General features: G+C 44.3%; 1 protein-coding gene across 1 annotated transcript in view; it reads left to right on the forward strand.

Moving 5' to 3' along the window:
• The window catches only part of GTPBP3 (GTP binding protein 3, mitochondrial), a 145,687-nt gene extending 129,290 nt beyond the window's left edge, over window positions 1–16,397 (forward strand). Inside the window, exons 8-10 of the mRNA XM_088478518.1 lie at window positions 2,300–2,465; window positions 13,990–14,280; window positions 14,904–16,397. Coding sequence (XP_088334644.1) covers window positions 2,300–2,465; window positions 13,990–14,280; window positions 14,904–15,135 — 689 coding nt within the window. The 3' untranslated portion in view covers window positions 15,136–16,397. The remainder of the gene's footprint in view (window positions 1–2,299; window positions 2,466–13,989; window positions 14,281–14,903) is intronic.
• Window positions 16,398–17,342: the final 945 nt, after the last annotated feature.

Consider the following 17,342-nt stretch of genomic DNA (forward strand, 5'->3'; position numbering starts at 1 on the left):
AGCCAGACCTCAGCAGCGATGGTAGAGACTGCATCAGCAAGAACATACACGCTTACCGATGCGGGCAGCGATGGAGCGACGGCGGGGGCCATGCTGCATTCGGTATCATGGCCCTCGCTAATGACATCCCACATCGGCGCTGCATGTAGGACCAACGGAGGATGTCGCTGATCTCGCATTGTCAGCGACATAGCAGGAATACACTAGACGATGTGCCCGATATGCCGGATCGGACGACATATCGTCTAGTGTGTACCCAGCATAAGCTTGCTTTTGCTTTCAACACACTACAGTATTTAATTATCAACGACACATTCTCTCCATGGTTCTCTTATTCTTCCATGAATGCACTGGTACCATTGCATATGCCTAGGCGTAGCGCTTAGATAATTTTTCTTGTTTGCGTAAAAACTAAGCACACAAGCAAGTTTGTGATGAGCTTTAATGACTAAAATACTCCAGACTGAAGGAGGGAATTGGAGGTGAAAGTGTATGTATGCACTGTTGAAAATGTGAATTCAAGAAATGCTACAGTAGTGTCATAAATCCAAACCCAGATATGAGGTGTGCAGTTATTCTGGCATAGTACATATGTTGTGCAACAGTCACAGAAATTGCTGTATTGCCAGTGATATACTGTATGTGTTAAACAGTTTGAAAACATGTCTCCCACCAGGACTGAATGCCTTTATTCACAACCACACCTCCTCATATCTGGGTTTGGATGGGGTTTGGGGGGAATTCAATTAGGCACGGTGGAATAGCTCAGCCTTTCACTCACGAAGCTATGCAGTTAATCTGCATTTTCCCAGCATGGTAAATCATGGGTTAAGCCATGTTAAAATGCAGAGTCTGCACTCTAACGCAGATGTTTCTTCGCAGCTCCTGAGACTGCGAGGAAAAATATACCCTCTGGGACTTAATGCAGGTTTCCTGCAGCTAAGTGTATCAGGCAGCGTGTTCAATTAGCTGCAGTGTAAGCCCCACACCTAATTGAATCTCCCCCCCTTATAGTTTTTGTTACATCTGTGGCAAACAGCTATACAACATGTATTTTGCCTAAGACTACCTTCCTCTCACCACATGTGAATGCCTCAAATATCAATTTGAACTTCATGACACTTTCATTAATTTAAGTTGAAAATGGTGAAAATAATGTAAGCAAATGGAGCTTTGCACATAAGGTTCCTGACAGCCATTTACTTCACTCCACTTTAATTTCACATTTGCCTGCTGCACTTAGACGCATTAATGCTTAGTAAAATACAATGGAGATATATGGGAGTACTTATTACATAGGACACTATGCTACTGTGAAGTTTTGAGAGCGTGCCTACACTGTGTTAAAAGCACAAACAAAGTAATAGGTTGTGTTTACGCTGTAAAGCAGCTTTGTTGCTCCAATCCCTGTGGTGTTAATTGTGCAAATGACATAAAATCCTCAATAGGTGAAGAAAATGAATAGCAAGGTGGAAAGCAATCTAAAGATAACCTTTACTGATGGCTTGCCCAATTGGCCTGACCTTTATTTTAATGGAACTCTGGATGCATTTGGAACATAGGGCCTGATTCAAAGCCGCTCGCACGATGTGTATGCAAATTGCGTAGGCAGTGCTACCGCACAGCAATGCATTAGCACGCCCAGTATTTCTTAGAGAGCGATCACATAGTGTATGCAGACCACCACCAGCCTGTTTTAAGACGCCCACTTGTGCATGTCATGTCCAGGAAGTGTATGCAACCATCGGTACATCGGGTAACATCTGATGCTATCGCAGCGCTTGAGGTTGACCTTACCCTTCCGCAAGCACTGCGAGCACTTCAGTGTAAAAACAAGCCAGGTGGCATGTACTATGATGCTGTCTTATAATTATGCACACATATAAAACGCCGTTGAGATGCTCAGGCACGCCTGTGTTTGCACCTCCACTCCCCCGTTTTTAATGGTCAGTCCCTGTTACCACCTACAAACTGCTTCCCCTGTCACTCACTCTGATGGGCTGTCTATGTCCTGTGAGTGAATGCATTGTGAACTTTTGCTAAGGTATGCACATGCGCACTGCGATGCATACACACTGCATACCATCGGCAGCAGCGAGAGTATCCATGTTAGCGAGCGGGTCTGAATCAAGCCCTTATTCCCCTAAAGGTTTCAGTATACTGGACACCCAAAAGAAAGTGCGCTGTAGTGCAATCCGTTTTGTTTTTGTAGATTTGAGTTCTGCTGGTTATTTAAGATCTATAAGAATTCTTAGGTTTACCATGTTAGTTTATTGTTTTTATCAATTTTCTTTTGTAGGCCAGAAGCAGACTGCCATAGTGTCTGCTATCCCTGGTACCACTAGAGATGTGGTGGAGGCTACTCTGAATATTGGAGGCTATCCCATTATCCTGAGTGACACTGCAGGGCTGCGAGAGTCTGAGGACCCAGTTGAGAGGGAAGGTGTGAGACGGGCCAAAGCAAGGTGATTAGCTTATAGCTAGGCTGTGATTTTATTTCATAACCTTTTATAATATCTTTACTAAACCATTTCATATTAATATTTAGTCCTATTTCTTAAACAACAAAGATTGATTTAGTAAAATTGCACAAGGTGATATAGGACATTGGGCCTGATTCAAACCCGCTTGCGAGCGCGTCAATGTTAGGACACTGCGCATGCGCACGCCGGAGCCGATTCCGACGTGCGCATGCGGGAGACCCGGCTAGCGACTGTCGCTCCGTCGCTCCAGGTCTCGCAGCAAAAGGGGGCGGCTGTCGATTTTGATCGACAGCTCGCACCGTTTTGGAGGCGTGGCGTGGGGGTGGCTTCACAAACGGAGGCGTTCCCATGCAAATGCCTGCCGTTTGTGGGCGGCCCCACTGACATCACCAGTGATGTCAGTGAGAGAACTTCCGGCTCTATTAGAGCCAGAAGCTCTCTGGGGTTTGCGGCCACGAGACCCTACCACAAGGGTCTCGTCGCAAGCCCGATGGTCGCGATAGTCTTGACCATCGCGACCATCATTCTGGCCACTCGCAATAGCTGATTCAGAGCGAGCGCTCTTTCAGAGCGTCCGGCTCTGAATCAGGGCCATAAGTCCGAGCATCAATAGGACATGTGTCCTGCCTGTTTCATCACATATAGAAGGTCACCAAATGAGCCAGATCCTCTGTTGCAGCATCCAGAACAGGCATCTAAAATGTAAAATACTTATTGAGTTGCCTGTTTGCCTTGCCTTAAGCCTATTCAAGCAGCAGAAATAGGTCACATACAAGAAAAGGGAATGCAGCATTACTAAAGTGAATATATACTAGTCACTAAAATTGATGGCCAAGACTATGGCACAGAATAAGCACTGTGTAAACCAACTTATTGGCAGCAACAATGGAGAAAAAATAAAAATAGTGGTGTCTATGTAACGGGCTGCAAGTAATGAACTGTTCTGGCACAATTTATGTATTATGGCATATACTAAATTTATTTATAAGAAGTGGGCAATTGTAAACCTTGCCTATGTGTTCTTGCTTCCATAACACAATGTGTCCCCTGGCTTCAGCAACTCCACATATGAATTAATTTCTTTTCAGCATGTTCTATACAAAGCATTGTTTGGACAGTGCGCATAGTTCTAGTGTACACTATAGGATTTTTTTAGGTTTTAGGACAGGGTGCTGATCACCAACGAGGGCACACCAAAAAGGAACGTGCCTCTTTCCATCACTGTGGGGACATTCCCAGCACTCCCATAGGTGGTGGGCTGTCCAGGACCCTCCCCGCACTGTGAACAGATGCCCTGTCTACATAAGTAATAGGAAACTAGATGTGCATTGGAATATACAGGGAAATATTTTCTTACTGCTGGAAAGGGGTTTCTTGCCAGAGTCTGGATCTGGAACGGCAGAACTCACCAGATGGAATAGTGGCTGGACAGGCTCGCTAGGATTACTAAACAGTGTAAAATATGTCTGGGCAATCACCTTGTTGTCATATCAATTTCTTATATGGAGGAAGTAGCACATAGAAGCCAGCCATTCACTTAGCATTGAGAACACAGTCCCATCCTGGCTATTGTTTTTTCGGGCATGAAAGAGGACTTGAGTTATAAAGGTCTGAGCAGTTTCCAGATATGTCGGCATTGATGTACACCTATCCCTTTTGCACCATATGCCGTGATTCCCGCTCTGTGTCATTTTTCCTCAGTTTTGCTACTTTTCCCACAACTTTGCTACATATTCCATCATTTTACTACTTTTTCCTCAATCTTACCTCTTAATTCACAAATAATGTACTAGGTACTTGGGATTATTTTTTTGTTGTCACAGAGGAATTGATATAAAGTCGCAGAATAAACATAAAGCTGCATGGCATGGGTCACTTGTGTTGGATCTGATTTTTGGGGCATGTTGAGATTATGGAAGAAGGAAATCCATAAACAGTGGAAAATGAGTTGCTAAGAGTACATGTTGTGCAAGGTAAAGATACCATTGTACTCAATTTTAGTATAGAAAAGTTATCATAAAAAAGTAACTTGACTTGCTATGTAGAGAATCCAGAATGATTATATTTAAACTTTGATAGAATAATACCCCTTTCACACTGCCGTCAAATAACCTGGGTTATTGAACATGAATGCGCAGCAACCCGGGTTACTGCGCAGTGTGAAAGGGTACATTTGCGATGTGAAATGGGTATTACAGGAATATAGGAATTCTTACATCCTGGTAAGTCCACCCACATTTAGCAATGTTTTGTTCTACACTCATCACTGCATCACTTTTCACCCCCCCCATCCACAAAACTGTTTTCCACCCTCCTGAATCACTTTGGTTTCCCCCCATCTCTACTGCTTAATCTTCCCCCTCTCCATTCCTTTCTGTCTCCCCCATCTACTTCGCTCTGTCTCCTCTCCCCATCAACACCGCTGATCTCCTCTACGCAGCTCTATCTTCTGCTCAGACCTCATTTGCATAGACTGCATGTGTGTATTCCAAAGAGCACACAATTCTGTGAATTAGCAGCTCCACCATTTTGTGAGTGACAGCAATCTCACTCTGTGAGAGTGCTGAATCTATAGTTAACCAAAGGGTGTGAATGCATACCATATCTGTATTCTTTCTTCAGCAGCTCTTCACTGATCCCTCCCGGCTGTCGGACTGCCATGCCGCCTCCTCGCGCTGGCTTATATAAGCCACCCAAGGGGGCGGGGCGATGACGTCGCGAGCCGTGATTGGCTCGCGGCGGCCATTTTTTAAATGGGCTCTGCTGCCGAACTTTGCAGAATAGCTGGGTGGGACTGGATCCACTCGGATCCAGGCCCGCCACCAATGCCCACACCGCCAGTTCCCCCCACTGCCGCTGACGCCCGCACCGCCACTGCCAGGTCCCAGTCTGGCTAACTCCTACATCGTTGCCGGGTCCCTGCCGTCGCTACTGCCCGCTATCATTGCCGGGTCCCGTTGCCGCTAACGCCTGCAAAGGATAGCCATCTTGGTGCACCCAGATGAAGCCACAGTGAGTACACCCCCCTGCTGGAGGCACCTACTGAAGCTGCGCAACAAGTTAAAGCTCCCTATCTATATAAAAGGTCATTTGTGAGGTATTAGTTTAAAAACTGTAACTTTCTCAATTACCTGAACCCCAAAAAGCACCTTCCCTGGAACAAGAGCTACCTAATAAAACAAACCCCAAGTCTAAATTCGCCCTGTACCCTGACTTATGCCTTCCCAAAAATCCCCATAGAGAACAGCAGAAAACTGTTCCTAATTGAGAGTGTCAGAAAAAAATGACTGGTAACTTTAGTTTACTCCCAAATCCTAATTTAATTCTTTACTAGGCCATAATCCTTATTCATAAACAGTGTATCTGTTTTGTTTAAAAGGAATTACAGCTACAGTTTGTACATCCCACATTTGGACCGCCATTTTACATTTCCTAAGAAAAGCAGGGGGCACATAAGCAATCATCGTCACTGAGCTGACCATCTCACTCTTCTTTTCTGCCAAATGTCAGTTACTACTAAGGGGAAAAAAGTTCCTACTACTGTATGTTCTTGGCAGATAAACATTTCCTGGAAAGATACAGACAGCTGTATCCTTTTGTACACCATACTAGGGTGGGATTTCAAACCACTGTTTATATGTTATACAAGGGGTACATATGGTAAGCATAGGAACCACTTAATGGTTTTCATACATGCTGCAAAGTATCTTCTCAGTGGTATGAGCTAGCAATATGTCATCTGATTTTCTTCTTAGTGCTGATAGCTGTTGTCATCAAGTACGCACCTAAACACATAGGACCAGATTTGCTATAAAAATTTGAAACATAAATTCCAGTTTATGTTTTCTACTCTACAGGAAGGAACAGTACAAAAATATTCATGTGTATTTTCCTATTACATCTACAGCCAATGGAATACTAATAATAAAATTATGGTGCGGGCAGAATATTAGCTTTGGTCACACAGTGGCTAGTGTTGCTGCCTTATAGCACAGGGGTGAGTTCCATTCATGAATGGTGTGGACTTTGTATGTTTCTTTGTGTGAGTTTTCTTGAGGTCCTGCTGTTTTTTTCCATCACTCCAATAACATACTGGTAGGTTAAATGGCTATGGACTTAAAGCTGCATACACACTACACCGTGTGTGTATGTGGCGATATCGTCATCGGCGGGCCCGGAGGGGGGTGCCAGCATCGGCAAGTGTATACACACTTGCCGATGCCGACCAGTGACAGACGGCGTGGGAATGAGCGGGGCCATGCCGCATTCAACAGTATGTCAACGCTCACGATATACCCAGATTGGGCTACTTGTACAGCCGACTGGGGATATCGTAAACGACCAGCGGGAGCGTGCATCGCTGGTCGTTTTTGGCATACACTGTCCGATATTGTGAACGAAATGGTTATCGTTCAATCCTTCAAAATATTGGCAAGTGTGTACGCGGCTTTAGATTGTAGATGTGTTAGAGAATTTAGCTTCAGTGGGACAGGGACTGATATAAATGATAAATATTCTCTGCACTTTCTGCATAATTGGTTGCACCATATATAAATGATCATAATAAATAATTATAAGATTATAGTAAATAGTTTCTCCTTCATCCACCAGGGGACACTGGAGCCTCAGTACAATGGGGGTATAGGAGTGTGTTAACCGGGAGCTGGCACCTTTAAATAAAAAAACTACTGGTAGCTAGCTCCTCCCCCTCTATACACCGCCAGGTCAGTCTAAAAATGTGCCCTGGGAGCTGGACGTAAGCCTCCTTAGGGCTCCGGAAAAATACTCAAGCATTGAGGACAGACAGGCAGCCTACTGCCCCTGTCTGTCTGCGACGAGGGAGCTGCCGGGGAGATCCTCACCGCTGCTGCATGCGGTTTGCGCTGAGGTCTCCTGCTACAGAGACCTCAGTCTCTAGGTTTCCCAAAGACGCGCTGCATGCAGTGCACGTCGCGGGACCCAGTAGCATATGCCCTCCGCCGGCAGCACAGGCAGGGCTAAGGTTAGTGTTTCCTGGCTCCCTGGTTAGCAGAGGAGCCAGGACATGTATTTAGGCGGGCATTCACAGTGCGCTCCGCTAGCGCTGAGTGCGCCATAGCGGGGGGGGGTGGAGCCTAAGTTTCCCTTCTGCTCCTGCCTCCCAGCAGCCTCAGCGCTTCCAGAAGGCCGCTGGTGGCCATTTTAAGCACAAGGCGCACGCACTACAGGGTGGAGAGAGAGCTGTGCAGGAGTCAGGCTAGTACTCTGTGTATCAGCAATTGCATTTTTTATTCTTGTTATCAGCACTATTAGCGCTGCAAGCATTATAGTTTATTTCCCTCTGTGCCCCTTTCAGGTCTCTGTGTGGTGTGATTGAAAAATCTGTTATTGCATTACTGTCCTTTTCTCTGTGTGTGTGGGTGTGGTGTCTGTAACAGACATGTCTACCAAGGGGTCTAAAGCAGCACAGAAGTCTTTTTCATGCAAGACTTGTGGTGAAAAATTCACACAGGGACAATCTAATGCTTCCTTACTGTGTGATAAATGTGTGTCTTTACCTCAGGATACTAATCTTGTAGTCCAGCCTAGGTGGTCTGAACAAGTGACTGCAGTTATATAAAATCTGTCATCAGAGCTGGAATCAGCTCGTAAGGACAGGGAGAGGCTGAGACAAACAGCAGCTGAACCAGATTGGGCTCACTCTCTGGCCAGATCTGTGGAGGGACTTACAAAAGTAATGTCCCAGGCCCCACCTGCTTCTTCTTCTCCTGCTGAAGTCCTTAGTAAGAGATTGATTCATAATCCCTTACACTGGGATGAGTCAGATGAGGAGTTGCAGGACAGTGAAGAGGGCGAGGTTCAGGAAGAGGAAATTTACATTCCTGAAGACCCCGAACCTGCATCTCAGGGCGTGGATGCTTTAATTTCAGCAGTACACCAGGTGTTGCACGTAGAGGATTTAGAGGTTACTGAAAAACCATCGATTTTTGGTAAAAGATTTAAACAGTCTGTTACCTTTCCAGCATCTGAAGAGCTGGATGAGATTCTTTTTTCCGCATGGAAACACCCAGACAAAAAATTTCAAATTTCTAAGAAATATCTGTCTTATTACCCTTTCCCACCTGACAGTATGAGATTATGTGAAACTCCTCCAGCAGTGGACCCGTCAGTAGCCCGTCTTTCCAAGAAAACGGTGCTTCCGGTGCCTGGCGCGGTTTCCCTAAGGGAACCCTCGGATAGGAAGATGGAACACACATTGAAATCCTTGTATACAGTTGCAGGGGTTTTGATGCGTCCAGCACTAGTCATTTGTGGGTGAACAAGGCCATTGAAGCCTGGGCACTGCAGCTGGCTGAGGGGATTAAGATAGGTACGCAATCTGACGACTTAATTCAGATAGCCGAACAGATCGCAGAGTCGGCTGCTTTCCTCGGAGAAGCATCTAAGGACATTTGTAATCTATCCGCCAGATCTTCAGCATTAGCTATATCTGCTAGAAGGGCTCTGTGGCTGCGTCAATGGCAGGCAGATGCAGAGTCCAAGAGCGGTAGAGGCCCTTCCCTTTACTGGGGAGGTACTTTTCGGATCGGAATTAGATAAGTGGATCTCACAAGCTACAGGTGGGAAATCCACTTACCTACCATCTGCAGCTCCTCCTCCTACTAGAAGATCTTTGGCAGGTCCCTCCTTTCGATCCTTTTGTGCCTCTGGAAGATTTAGGGGGCGTTCCAGAGGAGGTCTGGCCTTCTCCAGAGGTTCCAGAGGCCGAGGTAGAACTTCAGCATCAGCCGCCTCCAATACTCAGCAGGACAAGGCAGCTGCCAAGCCTGCCGCATGACGTCTTCCTTCTCATTTGGGGGATCCCAGGGTTGGAGCGTGCCTTTTACGTTTCCATACTCAATCTCAAGGATTTAAACCCTCATCTTCGAGTTTTCTAATTCAAGATGGAATCTCTCCAATCCGTTATAGCGGGTCTCGACAGGAACGAGTTTCTGGTGTCCTTAGACATAAAGGACGCTTATCTCCACATCCCCATCTGGCCCCCCCATCAGGCCTTTCTTCGTTTTGCGGTCCTAGAGTCGCATTTTCAATTCCAGGCCCTACCTTCCGGACTTTCGTCAGCTCCAAGAGTCTTCACAAAAGTTATGGCGGTAATGATGGCCCTACTGCAGGGTCACGAGGTCGTCATTGTTCCATACTTAGACGATCTATTGATAAAGGCCTCTTCGGAAGCTCGGCTGTTAAAGGACATTCGCTTAACTCAGAGCATCCTCCTACAACACGGTTGGATACTAAATTTCAAAAAGTCCTCCCTGATCCCCACACAGCGTTTACTATTCCTGGGAATGATACAGTGCAGCAAAGAGTTTTTCTGCCTCAAGACAAGGCTGCCTCTTTTCAGCATATGGTGCGCCTGGTCTTACAACATCGCTGAGTGTCTGTGCATCTCTGTATCCACCTTCTGGGAAAGATGGTGGCGGCCTTCGAGGTGATTCCGTATGCACGATTTCATGCCCGTCCTTTTCAATTGGATCTCCTCTCCCAGTAGTCAGGATCCCACCTTTTTCTCCATCAGAGAGTTCTTCTGGTGCCTCAGACTCGAACATCTCTCATTTGGTGGCTGAACCCTTCCCACCTGCTGGCGGGGAAAAGGTTTGTGGTGTGGGATTGGACCCTCCTCACCACGGACGCAAGTCTGAGGAGCTGGGGAGCAGTGACTCTGGGAAAGCATTTTCAGGGGCACTGGACGCAGCAGGAAGCCAGATTGCCCATAAATATCCTAGAGTTGAGAGCGGTATTTTATGCTCTCCAGCTGGCGCATCCGCTGCTGGAGGGGCAGGCAATCAGAGTCCAGTCGGACAACGCCACTGCAGTGGCGTATATAAAAAAGCAGGGCGGCACAAAAACCAGAGCCGCCATGAGGGAGGTAACCAGGATTCTGCTTTGGGCAGAGGAATTCGCAGTAGCGATTTCTGTGATCTTCATCCCAGGAGTAGAAAACTGGGAGACCGACTACCTCTGTCGGCAGAACGTTCATCCAGGGGAATGGTCACTCAATCCTCAGGTGTTCCAGCAACTAACGCTGAGGTGGGGCTGTCCTCAAGCCGACCTTATGGCGTCAAGGTTAAACCACCTACTACCAGTTTACTACTCCAGAACAAGAGATCCACGGGCAGCTGCAGTGGACGCACTGACGGCTCCGTGGAAGTTTCATTACATTTACCTACTCCCTCCGTTTCTGCTCATTCCACGCCTGCTTCAAAGAATCAGGCAGGAAGGGATCAAGGTGCTTCTGATAGCACCAGATTGGCCCAGACAAGCATGGTACTCCCAGATACAGAATCTGTTAATAGACGAGCCGTGGCCACTGCCTCTTCAGGACGACCTCCTTCTTCAGGGCCCATTTGTTTATCGCGACTTAAGGCGGCTTCGTTTGACGGCCTGGCTATTGAAAGGGCCGTCCTCAGAAAGAAGGGTATTCTGTCTAGTGTAATTCCCACGATGATTCGGGCTAGGAAAGAAGTCACTTCTCAACATTACTACCTCATATGGAAGACATACGTGGCTTGGTGTGAGAGACGTAATTTTCCTCCTTCAGTCTTTAAGGTATCACATCTCCTTTTTCTTCAGGCTGGTCTCACAGCAGGCCTTCGTCTGGGTTCATTAAAGGTACAGGTATCCGCGTTGTCCATTTTCTTTCAGAGGAAATTGGCTTTGCTTCCGGATATACAGACTTTTCTCCAGGGAGTTGTGAGGATTCAACCCCCCTTTGTACCTCCCACAGCACCTTGGGATTTGGATTTGGTGTTGGCCTTCCTCTAGTCTGATACTTTTGAGCCATTACAGAGAGTGGAGATAAAGTACTTACCCTGGAAGGTGGTTCTGTTGTTGGCTCTCGCTTCGGCAAGGCATGTGTCAGAACTCAGTGCTTTATCCTGCCGCCATCCTTATCTTATTTTCCATGAGGATAGGGCGGAGCTGCGCACTCAAAGGGCTTTTCTTCCCAAAGTGGTGACAGCTTTTCATATAAACCAGCCTATCGTGGTTCCGGTGTTTAAGGATGACTCTTCCAATTCAAAATCCTTGGATGTAGTCAGAGCACTCCGGATTTTCGTTGACAGGACTGCCTCCTTCTGTAAATCGGATGTTTTGTTTATTCGGTTTGATGTGGCCCGTCCAGGTTGGCCGGCCTCCAAACAGACCATTTCTAGATGGATTCGCTTCACTATCAGGCAAGCATATGTGATGGCTTCCAAACAACCACCGGGTCCTATTACGGCGCATTCTACGCGCTCGGTAGGTCCTTCATGGGCGGCTGCTCGCGGGGTTTCCTTAAACCAGCTTTGTAGAGCAGCCACTTGGTCAGGCACGCATACCTTCCTACGTTTCTATCGTTTTGATACTTTTGCGGCCTCCGCTTCGGAGTTTGGCCGTGCGGTGTTGCAGGGCTCTCAGCGCTCTCCCACCCGTGATGTAATCTCTGGGACGTCCCCATTGTACTGAGGTTCCAGTGTCCCCTGGTGGATGAAGGAGAAAATAGGATTTTGGTACTTACCAATAAATCCCTTTCTCCGATTCCACAGGGGACACCGGACACCCACCACTACGCTGTTCTGCCTGCATTGTTACTGTTTTTACAGGATCAGAAGCTAGTTTGCGTTTAATGTTGTCTGACTGACCTGTTCTTGTTTTCATGTATATGTGTTTTTCTTATGTATATGTGATTAATGTAGCTTTTCTGTCTCCTTACTTTTCAGCTCCCCTCGGGCACAGTTGTTTTTAGACTGACCTGGGGGGGGGGGGGTATAGAGGGGGAGGAGCTAGCTACCAGTAGTTTTTTATTTAAAGGTGCCAGCTCCCAGTTAACCCACTCCTATACCCCCATTGTACTGAGGCTCCAGTGTCCCCTGTGGAATCGGAGAAAGGGATTTATCGGTAAGTACTAAAATCCTATTTTACAAAGCAGCTATACATTTACAGTGTTGTAGACTTCAAGAAACCAGAATTATTTTCATTGTAAATACAACGTAGTAGTTGCCTTTTTAAAACAAAAGGTATTTATACCAGTGTGATATAAATTTGCATTTATCCTTAAATTGAGGCATTCAAATTACTCAATGAAAGTAACCTTGCATCTTGAACTGCATATACGAGTATTATAGAACAAATTTGTTCAGTCATCTATTCAACTTCCTGTTCTTTCGATCCTATATGATCTCTGCAATATTTGGAACCATGGGGCCTGATTTAGCTTTGGGAATAGAGTGAGAATTAGCACTTAACTGTGTACCTGGACAAACCATGTTGCATGCCAGGGGTGTAAATACATACATTTTTTTGCATATAGTGTAAATTCTGGCTGCTTTTGTATGTAGCCCACATATATTGCACAGCTTTATTATTACACTGCACTTTACATTTCAGTTTGGACACCTCCCTCCCAAATCTAAATCTCTCTTCACATTTTAAATCTGCCCCACCTGCAGTGCAGCATGGTTTCACCAAGATGATCAGTTATGTGCTATATCTTACTCTATTCCCAAAGCTGAATCAGGCCCTGTGTCTTCTACATACAAGGATCTGTAACAATCTGTAACCTCTCCTGTAAATAAAATCTTCTAACAGCTTTTTTTTTTTTTAAGTAGCATTGTCTTATATAATTGAATAATGGTGAATTAGGGGGGTGCATGTATTTACATTTTGGATATGTTTTATAGCTTTGGGTTATTAACTTTCAACAGTACTAAAGAATTTCTGTTTTGTAGTATTTTTGTTTTTAGATTGAGATTCATGCAGAGTTGGAAATATATTATTATTGGGAATAAATTATTTAAAAGAAACTTTCACTCAAACAAAACCCTATTTTCTAAAATAAGAAACACCCAAGATGCCTATATGTTTGCATAGGTCGTTTATGTGTCTAATTTGCGACATGTCGTCCTCATCTGTGTGCACTTGGCACCTGCACTATAGCAGGTCCAAAAAGTATGCCTCCAAAATGATGCAATTGTGAATTTTGCAGGTATGCTTGCCCTGCATTTGAGTGTACACTAGTGTTCATTCTAGCACTCTGCAGCTGTCATAACAAGTGCAGTTCCTCTTTCCTGCTTGGGGCGTCACTCTCTGCTCTGGTACTTCTAGCACCTGTCACAACACATGCAGTTCTTCTTTCCTGTCTGGGGTGTCGCTCTCTGTTTTGGTGCTTCTAGCACACTCAGCCGATGCAACAAACCTCTGATATAGAGACCAAAGTATAAATGACACCCCAGGCAGGAAAGCGCAACTGCATGGGTTGTGACAGGTGCAGGGTGCTAGAATAAACACTAGTAATGTGCAGAGCTTAAACAGCAGTGGCTAAAGACTCTTGCAACAATACTATTATAGTAGATATTTGTGTCTGTGAATACTGCATCCACTTTAAGCACCAATAGCTTTCCAAATACAGCAGCAATAATCTTATATTAAATCAGAAATTGTTAAGCAGTGTTCTTGATGGTCTAATCCTTTTTTTATTGTTGTTTTTTAGGGCTGAGGAAGCAGACATCTTAATAGCAGTAATAGACCTCAGCAGCAATTTATTGTCTCAGGAGTCTCTGCTTTCCCACCTGCAGAACCTTTTCTCCAGCATGCAGGGGCGTACTCGCAGGAGTGCTATTGTGGTGCTGAACAAAATAGACCTGCTGAGTCCAGAGAGTTTCATTAACATGCAGAAGCTATGCCAGGAGCCTGAGCTACCACCAATGTGTCTTCTGTCCTGCCATACGGGAGAAGGAGTCAGCGACTTTTTGAGAATCCTCAGAAACAATTTGGAAGCCATGTGAGATAGATGCACCTCTTCTATGAATTAATAGTGCAGTCTAGTTTTGCATACAAATGTATGATAGAGAAAATGGATTTGTGCACAATTCGTATATCATTATTATATGTATACCAGCCCTTTTATATACAAAGTTTTTTATGCAATAAATACTGTATGCAGAGCTGTAGATGTTACATTTCAAAATAGGAAAACACATGCAATACCCCATGACAATGTTCATGCTGCACATATATATATGTATATATATATATATATATATATATATGTGTATATATATATATATATATATAATATATATAATATATATAATTTTTTTTTTTTTAATGTTTCTTTACATTCTGTCACTGAGTTGTTATACCATATTATATTTTCCCTGGATTGTATAGCTGTAGGCTTGCCATATCATCCCTTTAATTTGGGACACATGAACTATACAGGCTCTGTGGCTGATTAAAACCAGGTGAAATGGAGACTGGAAGTCAGCCAGCCACAGAACCTGTGTAATTCATGTGTCCCAAATTAAAGGCATGATATATCAAGTCTATATAGGTGGTATACTGTAAATGGGTTTATTTCCTCCATATTGAACACTGCAATGTTTGTTCTCCATTTATCTGCAGCTGTGGAGATCCTCTTCAGGGAGCACCTACAATCACACAAACTCGCCATAGACATCACCTTACTGCATGTCTAAATGCCCTGGAACATTACAATGTGTATCGGCAACAGGATTTGGTTCTGGCTGCAGAGGAGCTACGTATTGCTCAGAGGCAACTTGGCTCTATCACAGGCAAGGTGGGAGCAGAGGACATCCTGGATATTATATTTTCTGATTTCTGCATTGGAAAGTGACTTCCTTTTACATATATGGCATAATTATATGTTGTTGTGTCATTTTAGACACACCGGTAACTTTTCTTAGCTTCTGAAGACAATATCAAACTAGTTGGATTCCAATCATTTAGACTTCTATAGCTAATTTGTATTATTGAATGCACATTTGTTATGTTTATTGGTTAGTTTTAAAAGTTATCCAGTCCTCCAACTTGTATCACTTGTATTATATGACTGAAAGTGTACCTTAATGAAATGTATACAGTAGCTGTCAAATAAGACAACACATGACTAGATTGATCACATCATGCATTTAATTTTATGTAAATTGTTTACGTTAACACTGCTAACCATATACATCGGACTGAGATCTTGGGAATTTTGAGGCCAAGTCAACACCTTGTACTCTGTCATGTTCATCAAATAATTCCTGAACAATTTTTGCAGTATGACAGGGCGCATTATCCTGCTGCAAGAGGCCATCAGGGAATACCGTTGCCATGAACGGGTGTACTTGGTTTGCAACAATGTTTAGGTAGGTGGTTCATGTCAAAGTAACATCCACATGAATGTCAGTACCCAAGGTTTTCCAGCAGACTATTGCCATGGGCATCATACTGTCTCCGCTGGCTTGCCTTTTTTCCATAGTGCATCATGGTGCCCAGGTAAACAACGCACACGCACCTGTCTGTCCACTTGATGTAAAAGAAAAAATTATTTAACAGACCTGGCCTTCCACTGCTCCATGCTCCAGTTCTGACGCTCACGTTATAGGCACTTTCGTGGTGGAAAGAAGTCAGCATGGACACTCTGACCGATCTGCACCTACACAGCCCCATATGCAGAAAGCAGTGCTGCAGTGTGTATTCTCTCACCTTTCTATCATAGCCAACATTAACTTTTTCAGCAATCTGTGCTACAGTAACTCTTTTGCGGGATCAGACCAGACGGGCTAACCTTCACTCCCTACGTACATCAGTGCGCCTTTGGCGCCCATGACCCTGTTGCTGGTTCAGGGTCATGGGTCTCCCATATCCAAAATGCTTGGGACCAGAAGTATTTTGGATATCAGATTTTTCCGTATTTTGAATAGCATACCATAATGACAAGTCTTGGGAATGGCACCCAAGCCTAAACACAGAATGCATTTATGCTTCATATACACCTTATATACATAATAATAATTTTATAGAATACTTTTTATAATTTTGTGCCTCAAACAAAGTGTGCATACATACCCAAAATTTAAGTTTATATACAGCTTATACACACAGCCTGAAGATAAATGTATACAATATTTTTAATAATTGTGTGCATTAAATAAAGTTTGTGTACATTGAAACATCAGGAAGAAAAGCTGTCAATATCTTAGTCGTGCTCAATAAAAACTATATAACGGAATATTCCATATTTTGGAATATTTGGATATGGGAGAATCAACCTGTACTAACCATTACATACCGAGAGCACCCCACAAGACTTGGGGTGTCTGACTCAGTCATCTAACCATCACAATTTCCCCCTTGTCAAAGTTGCTCAGATGCTTATGTCTGCCCATTTTTTCTGCTACCAACACATCAACTTGACTGTTCACTAGCTACCTAATATATCCCAACTGTTTAAAACGTATACTTGTATTCATATTTGGCTGATTATATTTTGTCTGAATATACAGTACAGTATGCCTTTGTAAACAGAACTGTAATATGCATTTAGGGGTCAATATTTGACCATTACGGTACTGTGCATATTGCTGATTTTCCTGCTCACTTATTTGCGGTGCAAAGAGAAAGAGGAGTTGTACTGTTCCACACAGCACATAACTTGCATCGCCCCTAATTGAAGTGAACCCTTTTTGTAGTGCTATACATGAAAGGTACTAGAAATGCTCACAACAGGTTCATGTTGATCAATGAGTAAAACAGTGCACGTGGGACACAAAATCTCTAAAACTGAATAGATGGTGATGTAATATATAGGTAAGCAAGCAGTGTAGTCAGGCAGCGGAAAAAGACACTAGACTTGGCTGTACAGGAAGATATATAAATAGCAGAAAGATAACTTTGATGTTGCTACTTTATATGTCACTAGTAAAGCCTTATGCCGCACATCCACTTGCCGATTTCAGTGAGCAATTGAACGATAACATTATCGTTCAACCGCTCATGAATCGTGCCAGCGATGCGCGCTCCCACTGGTCGTTTCCGACATCAATCAATCATAAC

This window comes from Taudactylus pleione, unplaced genomic scaffold (genome assembly GCF_031769625.1).
Source record: "Taudactylus pleione unplaced genomic scaffold, aTauple2 ptg000214l, whole genome shotgun sequence".
Taxonomy (NCBI): domain Eukaryota; kingdom Metazoa; phylum Chordata; class Amphibia; order Anura; family Myobatrachidae; genus Taudactylus; species Taudactylus pleione.